At 41.6% G+C, this 15,509-nt stretch overlaps 1 protein-coding gene and 1 long non-coding RNA gene across 2 annotated transcripts in view; one reads left to right on the top strand and one right to left on the bottom strand.

The window, feature by feature from the left end:
- LOC140396439 (uncharacterized) overlaps window positions 1–15,509 on the bottom strand; it is a 67,644-nt gene that overhangs the window by 51,612 nt on the left and 523 nt on the right. The gene's annotated exons all lie outside the window — the stretch shown is intronic.
- Window positions 14,649–15,509, top strand: part of LOC140396438 (protein kinase C-binding protein NELL2-like) — a 369,190-nt gene continuing 368,329 nt past the window's right edge. Inside the window, exon 1 of the mRNA XM_072485066.1 lies at window positions 14,649–15,275. Coding sequence (XP_072341167.1) covers window positions 15,056–15,275 — 220 coding nt within the window. The 5' untranslated portion in view covers window positions 14,649–15,055. The remainder of the gene's footprint in view (window positions 15,276–15,509) is intronic.

Raw genomic sequence — 15,509 nt, forward strand, 5'->3', positions numbered from 1 at the left:
TTTGGGGGAGTCTGTACAAGAAACAATTGCATTAAGTTACTGTTTTCTGGTCCTGAAAACTATTTGTGCTTTGGCCCCATTCCTCAGTCCTCTGATTTATATCTACTGACATGTGGCACAGTTCCATTTTGCACATTTAGAATTGAGGTGGTTTGGAGATTATAGAGGTGACAACGTTTATTTACTTGATGGGATTTAGGTGTAAAAAGGGGTCATTTCATTTTCAATCGACCAGGCATTGGGATGTGTCAACCTCTCATGAATTATCAGTAGTTCCTGCAGATTTCAAATTGACTTTGCTGATCTATTCCCTGTAATTGAATCTATAAGGTAGATATTTCTTGGCCTGACATTTCTTCTCTGCATTTTCAAGAGTTGATTTTGCAAATAATCTTTACAGAAATATAAACGCTTGGGAGTCCCGAGAAGGTAAGTTTAACAGTATTTAATTAGTCAACATAAAATAAAGACCACAATGCGGTTTACAGCTCAAAACCCTAATCCTAGTCCAACCCAACCGAGACTAAAGAACACGTCGGTCCCAGTCCGGGCCGGCTTTTATAACGTGAATTTACGAGCCTGAGTTGGTGGGCGTCTGCCTGCTAGTAGGGGAGTTTGTATTCCATGAGTCCCATTAAGGTGTCCCTGTGGGTCTCATGAGGGTTACTATCAGGAAGTTGAGACGGAAATGGAAGTGCCCCAGTTAAGGGAAGTGATTTTGAGCCATCCTACATGCTTTGAACATTTGGAAGAGAATGACTTACTGGATCGGTGATTGTTTTGTTTCATAGGATACAACACGTGGGAAAAGAAAACCCTGAAAAGATTTCAACACCCTGATTTCTTTTCTGCCTGCTTACTGCCAGGGTACTGCCATCCTGGGTACTTTTGTAACACATTTATTAACTAACAATAAATGAAATGTTGAATGAAAGATTATACTTTTAAAATGTCAGTAATTGCAAGAGGTTAAAGTGGTAACTGTGATCCATAATTATATTAACGAAGAAATTGGATCTATCTCAATTTGTGCAATTATATGTGAAATTTCACAAAGTCACTTAGGTGAAAAAAATTACAATAATCGTAATAGTGAGGAAAAATTAATCATTTGATTGGCAGGAGCTCTCCTATCTGATTTACAGGAGGGTGTCTGTCATTTTGCTTCACATGCTCTTCGCATGATTTTTATTGAGTGATGCTTGATGAGATTCTTATTTATGCTTTACCGTATTACACTAGAGTTAAAGCAAGAAGGTGCCACTATATTGAGACAGAGGAGTCTCTGTAAATCTGCACTTTGCCATGTGGACAGATTCAGAAATTGTGGTGCCTTTTTTGCTCCGTTTGAATATAGCCTAGAGACAGTTTTATGATTAAAATGATATATTCACTTATTAAATCGTAAAATAAAAAATGCAATCTTTCCGTCTTTTTCTACCAATAAAAACTAAACAAAATTGTCATCTCCCTTAGCTCTTTCCATGGCAATAACTCTGGTCAATCAATTCACGTTACCTTGGAATTCACTGCTACTGTTGAAAAAAAGAGACATGTTGAATCTTTTCATCGTGCACTCATCAGGGAACTTCACAAGAATACTAGTATAAGGGGAAAACAACAATTTATACTGTATGAGAAGAGAGTGCTGATTAGTTGGCTATGGACTCTGATTGGCAGAGGGGTTGACATAGAAAATGCACCAGTTGATAGCTACCAAGGATTGTTTGAAATTTAAACCAGGCAGCTTAACTCTGATTGGTCAAAGGATTGCATGGGGAATGAATCAACAAATGGCTGTCACTTATTTTGTTTAACTGAAACAGGCACAAATGTGTGTACATGTTCTTTCTGTAGCTTACAGCACATGCAAGTGCACCGCACTGTGAGCTCTACTGACAATCTCAAGTTGGTTGTCAGCATGATTCTTAGCACACTGAGGATTATTGGCGAAAAAATTAATTTTGTCAAAGCTTTTATTTTGCACTCACCAGGACAATCGCAAGGATGCCAATGTCAAAGGAACAGCTGATTGGTTGGCAAGTGGACTTAGATCAATAGAGATGCTGCCATGGAGATGATATAATAATAATAATAGCTTATTATCACAAGTAGGCTTCAATGAAGTTACTGTGAAAAGCCCCTAGTTGCCACATTCCAGCACCTGTTCGGGGAGGCCGATACGGAAATTGAACCCACGCTGCTGGCATTACAAGCCAGCTGTTTACCCACTGTGCTAAACCAGCCCACTAATACATCAAGAAAGCTAAGTTTATTTGACTGGTCCATTTCAAATGTGAAGTTGAGCCCAGGATGAGCCCATTAAGACAGCTAAGGAAATTAGTGCATGTTGCTGCAGATTTAAGTATAGCAAACGTATCATCCACTTATTGTAAATATGCTAGGGATAGGGAGTTAGATGTCATTTCATTGAAGACACGTTTCTCGTGGAACACAATAAAGATGTTTGTGAGGGCTTGGCCTAAAGGAGGTCCCATGGCAACAACATCCACACATAGTGTCATTAAAATTGAATTTAACTGCAAATTGCCAATTTCAAAAGTTGAATGAGTATTGATGTTGATGGGTCTGGGGTGCGATGATATGGTACTGCAGTACAAATATATATGGCTTCCTTCAGTGGAACATTGGTGAATAGGCCAGCAATGTCAAATGAGCATATAGACACAGCATTGCTATTGATTTGCAAACCTCAATACACAGTATCCAATATTAGATGTGATTCTGCAATTAAACAACATTTACTATACCCTCAATGTGCTAAAATTATGCAGACAATGATGGCCAGTCAGGCTCACAGTCTGATGTATTTGCATGTTTTGGAAGTTACATATATTACATATATTGTTCTTTGCAGACAGAAAGAACATGTACACTGCACTTGTTTCAGCTAAATAAAATAAATGACAGCCATTTGCTGATTCATTCCCCAATGCCTTGATCATCAGAGTCAAGTGGCCTGGTTTAAATTTCAAACAGTTCTTGGCAGTTATCTGTCCGTCACGATCAACTTGTGCATTCTCCATGCAATGCCTCTACCAATCAGAGTACACTTGGCAACCAATCAGCATTCTATTATCATACATTATAAATTGTTTTTTCCCCTTAATTCTTGCGAATTGTCCTGACAATTTTGCAAGACAAAAAGCTTCAATGTGTCCCTTTAACCCAATAATACTCAAGTTCTATTCCATCAGGCGAATTCACTGTAACATTTATTAATTGTGAATCTGCAGAACCCACACTATAACACTAACTGCTTGCTGCTATAAAATGTTCCCTTAATCACAGATAAATATTTTATAATTTTGTTAAATTCATGTTATGTCCATGGGGGTAATGTACACGTCATTTATAAATGTTCCATTCATGTGAAATTGCACCATTATGATGCATAAAATGAAAAGGTTCAATGTAGACAACAATAGTTAGTCAATTGAAATTAACCAGCAGTTCATGCTAGATTTGTACCAGCATAGAGGCTGGAATACTATGTGTTAATCTTTCAAGGATTGCCAACATCATGTTAGATTTCAGATTACCTTTGCTGATATATTTTCCACCCTCAGTCATTCAATCTTTTTAAATGGGTCCCCTGAAGTCTAGTTCATTGCAAGTCTGGATGGCTCATTAATCACAGGAATAAGACCATGTATCTTTTACAAATAAAGTACAATTGATCCCTTTCAGTTTGGTACCCCAGCTATTTTGTCTTTGTTGAGGTGAGGAATTATTTCAGATTTTAACCCAAACAGTTCCAAAAAATTAAAACAGTTGATTAGCACATCAGTGCTGGAGCAATTATATACTTAATACAACTCCAGTGATAGGTTATTATAATGATTTCTGTTAAAATGAGTCTTTGTAATTAAATCCAGTATCCCAGTGCAGTACAAATTCACATAGCCACTGATGTAGTGAAACTTCTCCTTTTCATGGAATTTTGCCATAGCCAGTAGTGTTTCAGAGTAAAAGGGTTCCACTATACTCAATTAGATAGAGGGATAATTGTCATAAACGGTATTCCAGGCAAGGTTATTCAAGGTCCTTTGTTACAATTTTTGTGCAGTTGCTCCTCTAATCGAACGTGCAACCTTTAACTTTGAACTGAACAAATTGAGTGCAATTCAAAGTCTGAGAATTGGATTATTATTTGAATAAAGGAGTGATGATTAAGAAAGAAAATTGCCATTTGGTAGTACAGAACTTGAGTATACTGGAAAAAGAGAAATAATATTGAAGCTTTTCATTTTGCAGTTAGATGTCCCTGGCGCATTATCCATGCCATGCCTTTACGATCAGAGTCCACTTATCAACCAATCAGCACTCTCTTCTCATGCAGTAGTGTGGCCAGGGTGTGCACTAGCTGTCCATTTAAGGACAGAGGGCGAGCTCCAAAGGTTCAAGGGCTAAAGGATACCCTCCAGCACTGAAATATCACCACCAAAGGTGGGTGCTGACAATGTAAACATGTGAGAGAGGGCGGTACTTTCTCGAGAGGTTTAATACATTTTTAAGTTCAAACAGGCTAAAGCTGCCAAGTTGTCAACCTGAAGTGGTCATACAACTGTGCGCAATGGCTATGGTAGTTGCGGAGCATTTCCTAGCAGGCTGGAGTATTGGCACTGATGCCCACTTCCACATCGTGGTTCCCCCTCTCCCTCCATTTCCCCACTGGTGTGCCTCCGAGAGGCCGACTTTGTCGATCTGCCATGTTTTGACCTTAATGGGCAGCTGTACGCCAATTGGAAAATTCAAGCTGGCAAGTGCAGAGTATATGTCCATTAATTGGCCTAATGGCCCTACCCACTTGTGGGCAGGTAGTTGTCACCCACTCCACCGATCTTCTGCAATAATAATAACTTTGGCGTGGGTGATTTGCACGCCGGTTGGTCAAGGGACATTCCAGGCCCACCACCTCAGAAAAAATAAAAATTCTGTCCCTTGTGTCTCATTGATTTCCTGCCGGGGAGGTAAAATTCCCTCTTCAGGAATCGACTTGAGGACTCCACTCTGCGCTGCCTCTAGTCCTCCAATTGGATATAGTATATAGAAATAGTATATATTTCTATATACTCAGAAATATACCTTAAGACCTACCGATGCAATAGAATAACTAGATTGATGTCTAAGTGATCAGAACTACACAGGGTTCAAGGAGTGGTCTGAATACAGCAAGGTACAATTTAATTGAGTCTTTCTCGGATTTCTTTTCTGCCTGTTCTGACTATATAGTTCAGCATTTCATGAAGCACATGTTTTGTATTTTACCAGTATGACATCCCTATCATTGTGCAGGTTGGTTTAATCTTTTTGAAGTCAATGAAAAATTGTTGGAATCATATTAATATATCTCATATCACTGTGCTGTTCATTTTTAGGATTTTAAGACTCGCAGCTTATGCAAAACTGATTTGGAATATTTGTGTGTCTTCTTGTTTAGGGTTTTGTAAACCCATGAAATGTTTAAAACCGACATCTTGGGCATTACTTCATTGTGCCACCTTAAATGTACTGACACACTAAACCAGTGAGTGGCAGCATGTGATTTACCATTCATAGCCAGTGTGGCTGGGGAGAAAAGATAGATGGAGCTTCAGAGGAAGGAAAAGAGGGAGAGAGTAAACAAGTAAATGGGAAGCAGCCTCAATGCTGTATATTAGGTTCAAAGTAGCTTCTCTAAGACGGTGCATGTCATAGGATGAATTTCAGTTGGAGAAAAAAAGGAAGGTTTACGTTTTCTTACTCTTCAAACAATGGTTCATTTGGTTTACGGACAGCAGATATTATTTTGACTTAAGACCCTCTAGGAATAATTTTGAATACACACATGAATTGTACAAATTGTGGAAAATATTTTGTCTGCAGCCGGTGCTTACTTTTGAGAAAAAAGGCATGAATTGTACTCAAAGCGAATGCAAATTTCATCTGACCAGCAACCTTTTGCAATCACAATTGCCTCATCATTACTATATTTACTTTTGAGGCCTGGAAGACAGATACTGCAGATTGTGCACTTTATTACAATTTTCAGCGACATGGGTGATTGGCTGCATAGATAAACTGCAGATTTATTCCCGAGTAAATTAAGTTAAATCCCTATTTGATCAGTTAGACATTTGCATTCATTTTAGAGGAAATGGTGTGCAAGGCAAATATCATTTACCAGGTAGTTATTTTCCTAGATCAGATTTATTGTTAAACATGCGCTTTATTATTTTGTTTTCACTACATCTGATTTTCTGATAATAACTTACAGGCAGGAAAATATAATAGAATTCGATGCCGGCAGAAATATATCTTATGACCTACCGATGCAATAGAATAACTAGATTGGTTTATAACTTCATTTTATTATACCTTGAAGTGTGTGGATTGTACTGTATATCTCTGCATATATAAAAGGTGTATTTTCTCTAGAGTTTTAATTCTGTTGTATATTCTTTAACATTATAATTATCATAGAAAATAAACTCCATTCTGAGTATTTGCTCAGATATTCCTAAATAGGACCATGCGGGTAAGCATCCATGATAGCATTAAAATGAGACTCAAAGTGGATAAAATCTGTGATAAGACCTAGGTTTGCATACAGTTATGACACTGCTGTCTGAGTCTCAGAGGTTCTTTAGTTGTCAAAGAGAAAAATGGTGTTAAAATAGCTGTGGAGTGGGAAATGAGTGGTAAGCGTTACATGCACACATTCAATCTTAACAGCCATCCCGTCCTGTGTCTTCTAGGCAGAAGGAATTAAAATTCCCCTTCTGGCATCAGAAGCCTGCATTCTGAGGATGGATCAAAGAAACATGTGGTTTACAACCTTGAAGAGAAACGGCTGAGAGGTGATTTTAGCTAAGGTGGTTAAAGGCATGGAAAAAGAAAATGTGCAAAATGGCCTCAGTGTAACTGCATGAATGATACAGGCTTGGGTTAGTAAAGGGAAGATTTAGAGTTGATATCAGGAATTTCATCTCACAAAAATGATCAATGTGTGCAATGGACTATCAGATAGAGTGGAAAAGATGAAAACCACGGAATCATTTAAGAGCTAATTTCATGTCACAATATGGAAACTTTAGGATATTCTGGATACATTAATTAAAATGGGTTGAATGACTCCCTCATCTGTAATTATCTTGTGATAAATCACAAACTTGTTTTTTTAGTATCTGGTATAAATCACACTGGTGAACAATTACTCGGTTGTATAAATTGTTCCATTGCACTTAACTGGAGTAAAACACACATCAGCCATGAAATTGAATAACAGATGTTAAGATTTAATGGCTGTATTTAATGCAAGAATTTCCAAGATATTTTTTTTATTTTGTCATATTTGTACCTTGATATAAAAAAGTGAATTTTGTTTCTGCTCCCTTGATCGGTCAGGGAGAGAGTGAAATGCTCTTTCCCTGTCCTGCACATTCCTATCATCCTATCCTCCTTGTAATGGGAGTGATATGGATTTATGAGGAAGCAACTTGTTTTGAGTAACAATTTACCCTTCCAAGGATAATATATTGCAAAGTAATTACTGGTTAGACCTGAGCTACAAGGATGTAGTCAGTTCTGAATCACAGAAAGACCTGTGCAATTGGGTGAACATATGTTTATCTGTCGTACATTTCTTCAGCATTTATTTTGTATGTACTACACATTCTTCTTCTTGTAAAGGTCAGCCAGTGTTGCACCAGAGTGGACTAATACAGATATGAAGATTTTTTGTAGTGAACAATGCATTTGATGTTATTGGTACCAGCAAACACCTGATGCCACCTGAAGTGCAAACGACAGGAAAACCATTTGCACATTTTAACAGAAACAGGTCTTTCAGGAAGCATGGAGCCAATAGTTTTTGTGTATGTTTGGTGGACAATGGGCTGGATTCTCCGCACCCTGACGCAGAAATTGTGTCCAGCGCCGGGGCGGAGAATCCAGTTCCAAGCATGGAATCGGCGGCGGTTCCTCGATTCTCTGACCCCAGAAAGCAGCGTACTCGGGGAGTATGCCATGTATCCCCCAACTGTGGCCATTGCCAGAGGCCCGCCCCACTATTCTCCGCCCTCGATCGGCCGAAGTCCCGATGGCATGGATTTAATCTGGTTCTGCTGTTCTGGATATTCATGTGGCGGCTGCGGACTCAGTCCGGGGCTACCATGGTCGCGGGTGGGCCGATCGGAGGGCCGGGGGCCTCATACGGGACTGGGGTATTTTTGAGTGGGCGGTCTGGGTCGGGCGCACGGCTGATTGGGGCACTATTTCCACAATCCAGCTCCACGGTCTGAGTCCGACATGGAGCACTGCGTGGCCACTGACACGGAAGTGCGGGGGCCGTATCTGTAGCTGAAGCTGCGAGCTTCACGACGGCTCCCTGCTAGCCCCCTGCAGGACTGTGAATATGTGGCCTTTTGACGCCAGTTTTTCTGGTGTAAAAGGCCACAGTATTTACGACGGCGTCGGGACATAGTCCATGAAACAGAGAATCCAGACCAATGTTCTTGAGCTTTATTCTATCTGATAATTAACTTGCATGTTCTTATTTAGTCGCCTCTTATTCCACTTATGCCACAAAGTTAAAAGTTACTTATAGCAAACTCAGGCTCACTGACTCTCCAATGAAATGTTTGATTGCCATGACTTGCAATGCAATTTACTTCCCATAGAATCCCTACAGTGCAGAAGTCCCTACATTCAACACATCGAGTCTGCGAAAGAACACCCTACCTAGGCCCACTCCCACACCCTATCCCCATAACCCCATCTAATCTGCACATCTTTGGACTTATTACAATAAAATCATTAACTGTTTATCATGAAAAATATCAGTGCTAATAATCCATGGTTTAATACATCAGGATTAAGGAAGTGTTTCTCAAGATATCCAATGCTAAAGCCTTTAATCTCTATTCAGGCAATGGCTGAATCCTCTGAAATTCACATTTGAAAGTATTAATTTCAATTCATTTTTAGAAGAAAGTCAGTGTTCAGATTACATTCATTCTTACATAAAGTGTGCAGGCTAGTAACTTGAAAAGCCATAGGAGTGCAGCTTTCTTTTTGAGATTAGAAAGGAGACAAGTTCAAATTGGCTTGACTTTGCTCAAACCGATCTCCGCTTTCATCAATCAGAATGTATATTTGTGCAGAATGATTGCCTCCTCCTCATTTTCAAACCAGAGAACACAAAACAAGAAGACCTCATTAAAAAGGGTACCATATCATTCACAGCCTTTCCCCAAGAAAGCAGGAGATTTGGCATCAATATATACTGACCAGTCCCTGCACTATCACATGGAGCATGGAAGACTAGAAACCTGGATGTCATAAGCCAGACAAAAATGGAATAGCAAAATGGAAGAGGAGAGAAACAAGTGCCACTGAAATATCCAGGATAGGTAAAGGGTATAATTGAGTCATGGGCAGGTGAAGATGAACGTGCTTCCCAGAATGCCAAATGCATGATACAAAATTCCTAACAGGCACCAAAGTTTCTTGTCTTTAATATTTTATTTTTCATTTGTTCTCAGGATGTGTGCGATGCTATTCAGCCTGCCATTCACTGCCCATCAAACATTGTCCTGAGAATATAGAGGTGGAGTCTTCTCCTTGAATTGCCACAGCCCTTGTGATGATTGTAGTCCCACAATAGTATTAAAATGATCTGTTGCTGATAACATAACCCATTTTTCTTTTTATTGAACATTGTGGTGATTTTTTGCAACTGGGTAAATTTCGAAATAGTTTCAGAGGGCGCTAGGAGTCAATGACATGATGACTGGGTCTCATGTCAAATGTAGGCTATCAGTATGGATGGCAGACTACCTTCCCTGAAGCACCTTAGTGAACTAGTTGAGTTTTTGTAATAGCCTGTCAGTTTCATGGTTATTTTTATGTCACTGACCCACAAATTACAAGATTTATTGAATACAGTTTCACAAGAGTGGGATTGCAACACACTGGTGTACTAGTTCAGTACTATAATCACTGGGCAATCATGAGCATATAAAGTATTCAATAAAAAACAATGATCTGACTGTAGCAAATCTACAGGCCATGATTGTAGTTAAATTAACCATCTGTTTGGAATCGATAATTGCAGGCCATAGAACCATGCCAAACAAAGGAGGCCATTCAGTCCATTGTGCATATGCCAGCTCTTTGAAAGAGATGACATCCAAATAATCTCACTACCTCAACGGACATCTCAAAGTATTGTACAGCCAGTGAAATATTTTTGAAGTGAAGTTACTGTTGTAATAAAGGAAACACAGCAGCCAAATTGCACACCATAAACTCCCACAAACAATAATCACCAGAAAATCTATTTTAATGATGTTATTTTGGAGATAAATATTGGCCATAATACTGGGGAGAATAAGAACATAAGAACTAGGAGCAAGAGTAGGTAATTCAGCCCCTCGAGCCCGCTCCGCCATTCAATACAATCATAGTCGATTTAATCTCGCCCTCAGCTCAACTTTCCTCCCCGTTCTCTGGGGCTGGTTTAGCACAGTTGGCTAAACAGCTGGCTTGTAAAGCAGAACACGGCCAGCAGCGCGGGTTCAATTCCCGTAGTAGCCTCCCCGAACAGGTGCCGGAATGTGGTGACTAGGGGCTTTTCACAGTGACTTCATTTGAAGCCTACTTGTGACAATAAGCCATTTTAATTTCATTTCTCCATAACTCTTCAACCCATTACTAATTCAAAATCTGTCTGTCTACTCCTTAAATTTACTCAATGTCCCAGTATCCACTGCACTCTGGGGTAGTGAATTCCACAGATTCTCAACCTTTGAGTCTGGAGAAGGGTGTGTAGATAGCCTGGGTCACATTGAGATCCAAAAAGATGAGGTGTTGGGCGTCTTGAAAAAATATTAAGGTAGATAAGTCCCCAGAGCCTGATGGGATCTACCCCAGAATGCTGAAGGAGGCTAGAGAGGAAATTGCTGAGGCCTTGACAGAAATCTTTGGATCCTCACTGTCTTCAGGTGATGTCCCGGAGGACTGGAGAATAGCCAATGTTGTTCCTTTGTTTAAGAAGGGTAGCAAGGATAATCCAGGGAACCTTACGTCAGTGGTAGGGAAATTACTGGAGAGAATTCTTCGAGACAGGATCTACTCCCATTTGGAAGCAAATGGACGTATTAGTGAGAGGCAGCATGGTTTTGTGAATGGTTTTGTGAATGGGAGGTCGTGTCTCACTAACGTGATAGAGTTTTTCGAAGAGGTCACAAAGATGATTGATGCAGGTAGGGCAGTGGATGTTGTCTATATGGACTTCAGTAAGGCCTTTGACAAGGTCCCTCATGGTAGACTGGTACAAAAGGTGAAGACACATGGGATCAGAGGTGAGCTGGCAAGGTGGATACAGAACTGGCTAGGTCACAGAAGGTTGAGAGTAGCAATGGAAGGGTGCTTTTCTAATTGGAGGGCTGTGGCTAGTGGTGTTCCGCAGGGATCAGTGCTGGGACCTTTGCTGTTCGTAGTATATATAAATGATTTGGAGGAAAATGTAACTGGTCTGATTAGTAAGTTTGCAGACGACACAAAGGTTGGTGGAATTGCAGACAGCAATGAGGACTGGCAGAGGATACAGCAGAATTTAGATCGTTTGGAGACTTGGACGGAGAGATGGCAAATGGAGTTTAATCTGGACAAATGTGAGCTAATGCATTTTGGAAGGTCTAATGCAAGTAGGGAATATACAGTGAATGGTAGAACCCTCAAGAGTATTGAAAGTCAGAGAGATCCTGGTGTACAGGTTCACAGGTCACTGAAAGGGGCAACACAGGTGGAGAAGGTAGTCAAGAAGGCATACAGCATGCTTGCCTTCATTGGCCGGGGCATTGAGTATAAGAATTGGCAAGTCATTTGTAGCTGTTTAGAACCTTAGTTCAGCCACACTTGGAGTATAGTGTTCAATTCTGGTCGCCACATTACCAGAAGGATGTGGAGGCTTTAGAGAGGGTGCAGAAGAGATTTACCAGGATATTGCCTGGCATGGAGGGCATTAGCTATGAGGAGCGGTTGAATAAACTCGGTTTGTTCTCACTGGAACGACGGAGGTTGAGGGGCGACCTGATAGAAGTCTACTAAATTATGAGGGGCATAGACAGAGTGGATAGTCAGAGGCTTTTCACCAGGGTAGAGGGGTCAATTACTAGGGGGCATAGGTTTAAGGTGCGAGGGGCAAGGTTTAGAGGAGATGTACGAGGCAAGTTTTTTACACAGAGGGTAGTGGTGCCTGGAACTCGCTGCCGGAGGAGGTAGTGGAAGCAGGGACGATAGTGACATTTAAGGGGCATCTTGACAAATGCATGAATAGGATAGGAATAGAGGGATACGGACGCAGGAAGTGTAGAAGATTTTAGTTCAGACGGGCAGCATGTTCGGCATGGGCTTGGAGAGCCGAAGGGCCTGTTCCTGTGCTGTACTTTTCTTTGTTCTTTGTTCTTTAAGAGAATTAATTTCTCCTCATCTCTGTTATAAATCTGCTACCCCTTGTCCTAAAACTATGACCTCTTGGTCTAGATTTTCTCACAAGAGGAAACATCCATTCCATGTCTACTTTTTCAGTACTGTTTATCATCTTGTATACCTCAATTTGATCTCCCCTCATTTTTCTAAACTCGAGAAAGTATAGGTCTAAACTGTTCAATCTCACTTCATAAAACAAACGCCTCATCTCTAAAATCAATCTGGTAAACCTCCTCTGAACTGCCTCTAATGCAATTACATCCCTCCTCAAATAAGGGGGCCAAAATTGTATACCGTGCTCCAGGTGCGGTCTCACCTGTGCCTTGTTCAGTTGCACCAACATTTCCGTACTTTCTACTCTATTCCTTTAGCCATAAATGCCAAAGTTCCATTTGCCTTCCTTATTACTTGCTGTATCTGCAGACTAGTTTTCTGTGATTCATGCACAAGGACACCCAAATCCCTCTGCACTGAAGCACTCAAGTTTCTCTCCTTTAGACAATAAGTTGCCATTAATTTTTCCCACCAAAATGGAGAACCTCATATGTCAAACTCCATCTGCCAAATTTTGGCTCTGCTCTTCTTTGAAAGAGTGCCATGGGATCTTTTATGCCCATCTGAGAATTTAACATCTCATCCAAAGGACAGCACCTCTGACAGTGCTGCACTCTCTCAATAGGGCATTGGAGAGTCAGCTTTGATATTTGTGCTCAAGTCGTGGAGTGGGACTTGAACCCAAACCCTTAGGGTTGGTAAATGTTCAGACAGCATGTGGCACTTGATCCACAAGGTCACTGGAAATCTTTTAATCCTAACTTTATATTGGGAATGAGTTATACTGCACTCCTACCAAAGTGATGTGAAAAGGCAGCCTGGAAGGTGCTGATTATTTTTGGCTTTAGTTTGCTCAAGGATCAGAACAGGACCTTTACTTGTAGTTCGTCCTGCCTTTTGCCTGTCAATCTGGCCTTAATCCATTTCACATCAACAGGGGGAGTGGCAGAATAAACTGGACATTTTCTGAGATGGTCATTCAGCTGTTTGAGTTTGCTGCACCATTTAATCAGATTAGGGCTGATCTGTGCTTCTATTCTTGCTTTTGTTCCATAAACCCCAGCTAAACAAAAATATATCCACCTAAATCTAGAAAGTTCCAGTTACCCTAGAATCCATAAGGTTTTAGAGGAAATAATTTCTGAATCCTGCTATGGTGTGAAAAAGTATAGAATCCCTACAATGCAGAAGGAGGCCATTCAGCCCATCGAGTGTCCACTGACCCTCTGAAAGGGCACTCTACCCAGGTCCAAACCCCAATTTCAATACTCTTTTCCCTTTGTTCTGGATTCCCCCCATTAGAGGCAATAGTTCTATATCTAGCTTAAATATTTTAAACATCTTGATCAGCTCAACCATCAAACGTCAATGCCCTGGGGAATACAGTCGTCCTGTTTGGTGGCTAGCACTGCTGCCTTACAGCTCCAGGGTCCCAGGGTCAATTCCGGCCTCAGGTGGCTGTGTGGAGTTTGTACTTTCTCCCCTTGTGTGCATGGGTTTCCTCCGAGACCTCCGATTTCCTCTCAAAGTCCAAAGATGTGCAGACTAGGTGGAGTGGCCAGGCTAAATTGCCCAATAGTGTCCAAAAAGGTTAGGTGGGGTTACTGGGTTACATGGATAGTGTGGAGGCGTGGGTTTAAGTAGTGTACTCTTTTCAAGGGCCCGAGCAGACTCGATAGGCTGAATGGCCTCCTTCTGCACTGTAATTTCTATGATCCATGATCTTTATTGAATCCGTTAAACTCGGGGACCATTCTGGGCAACGGAGTGTTGACAATAATACCGTTTCTAACCCCCCACCCCCAACCTTGTATCATTATATCAGATGTGTTCTCATTTGATCACATAGTGCTTCTAAAGTCAGCTCTGCTGTAAAGCGCACAGATCACCACAAATGTAGTTCATTTGGAAACAACCTGTGAGGTATAAAAAACCCTAAAGTAATCTCATAAAGCAGGAATTCAGTTCTGCCTCTATTCTGTGGTGGGCGGCCATCTCTGCTGGCTGTATGTGTGTTTGGTGTGACGAAATGAGAAGGGGGTATTATTCCAGGGAATAAAATGGGATTCTAACGCCGAGATTCCCTTGTTAATCTCGTTGCTGAGTATTCTGGCTCCAGGGGCTGGATCAGAGGCACTCAGTGCTGCCTCGCACATTTGGAAGGATTCTTCGCGCACTTGCTGGGCGCGGGAGATTTTAGCTCCTGTGAGGAAGCCACCAGGGAATGGGATAGCGCTGAACTGCCAGTTGTTTTTGTTGTAATTGAACAGTGTCTCCCGCCAGCGCTGGTACAGCAAGTCTCCCCAGAGACTGGCACAGAACAGCTTCCCTCATTCATCCTCCAGCGAGTCACCGTCCCGGCTCCGAGACAGCGATCGGACCATCAAACTCCCAGCCAGCACTCCGGACCCGGGGCTCACCCGACTGCAAGCTGGGTTTGGCGCGGATGCTGTGAAGCCGGAGCCTTGGTGTGTGCGATGTGCTGGGGACCGGCTGGCTGCGGATGGTCGGCAGTGTCTCTCTCTCCTTCGGCCTGATCCGCGGCGCCACTTCAAACCCAACCCAACCCGCCCCCACCACTTTCTTTTTTGGAGGCAACCCTTTAATCCGAGGTGAAGGCGCCGGGATATTATGGACTAGGGAGTTTGGTTTCCCCTTCCCTCTCTCCACGATGGCATTCGCGATCTTCAGGACTGTCCTCGCACTTTTTCACATCACGCAAGGTAAAACGTCGCCCCATTTCCCCGGCTTTTAACAGCTTGTAGAACAAGGTGGGTTTGGTCGTGGGGTATGGGCGGTGGGTGCGGATGGAAAAGGGACTCAGCACCCTATAGATAGAGAAGGCGGTTAACACCCTGTAGATGGACAGAGCTTTTATAGCTACAGCCACACACAAAAAGCAGCTATAGATGCAGCAGGGGTTTTGACCAGCTGTAGGTGGACACGCTCCATATGGA

This window comes from Scyliorhinus torazame, chromosome 19 (assembly GCF_047496885.1).
Source record: "Scyliorhinus torazame isolate Kashiwa2021f chromosome 19, sScyTor2.1, whole genome shotgun sequence".
Classification (NCBI taxonomy): domain Eukaryota; kingdom Metazoa; phylum Chordata; class Chondrichthyes; order Carcharhiniformes; family Scyliorhinidae; genus Scyliorhinus; species Scyliorhinus torazame.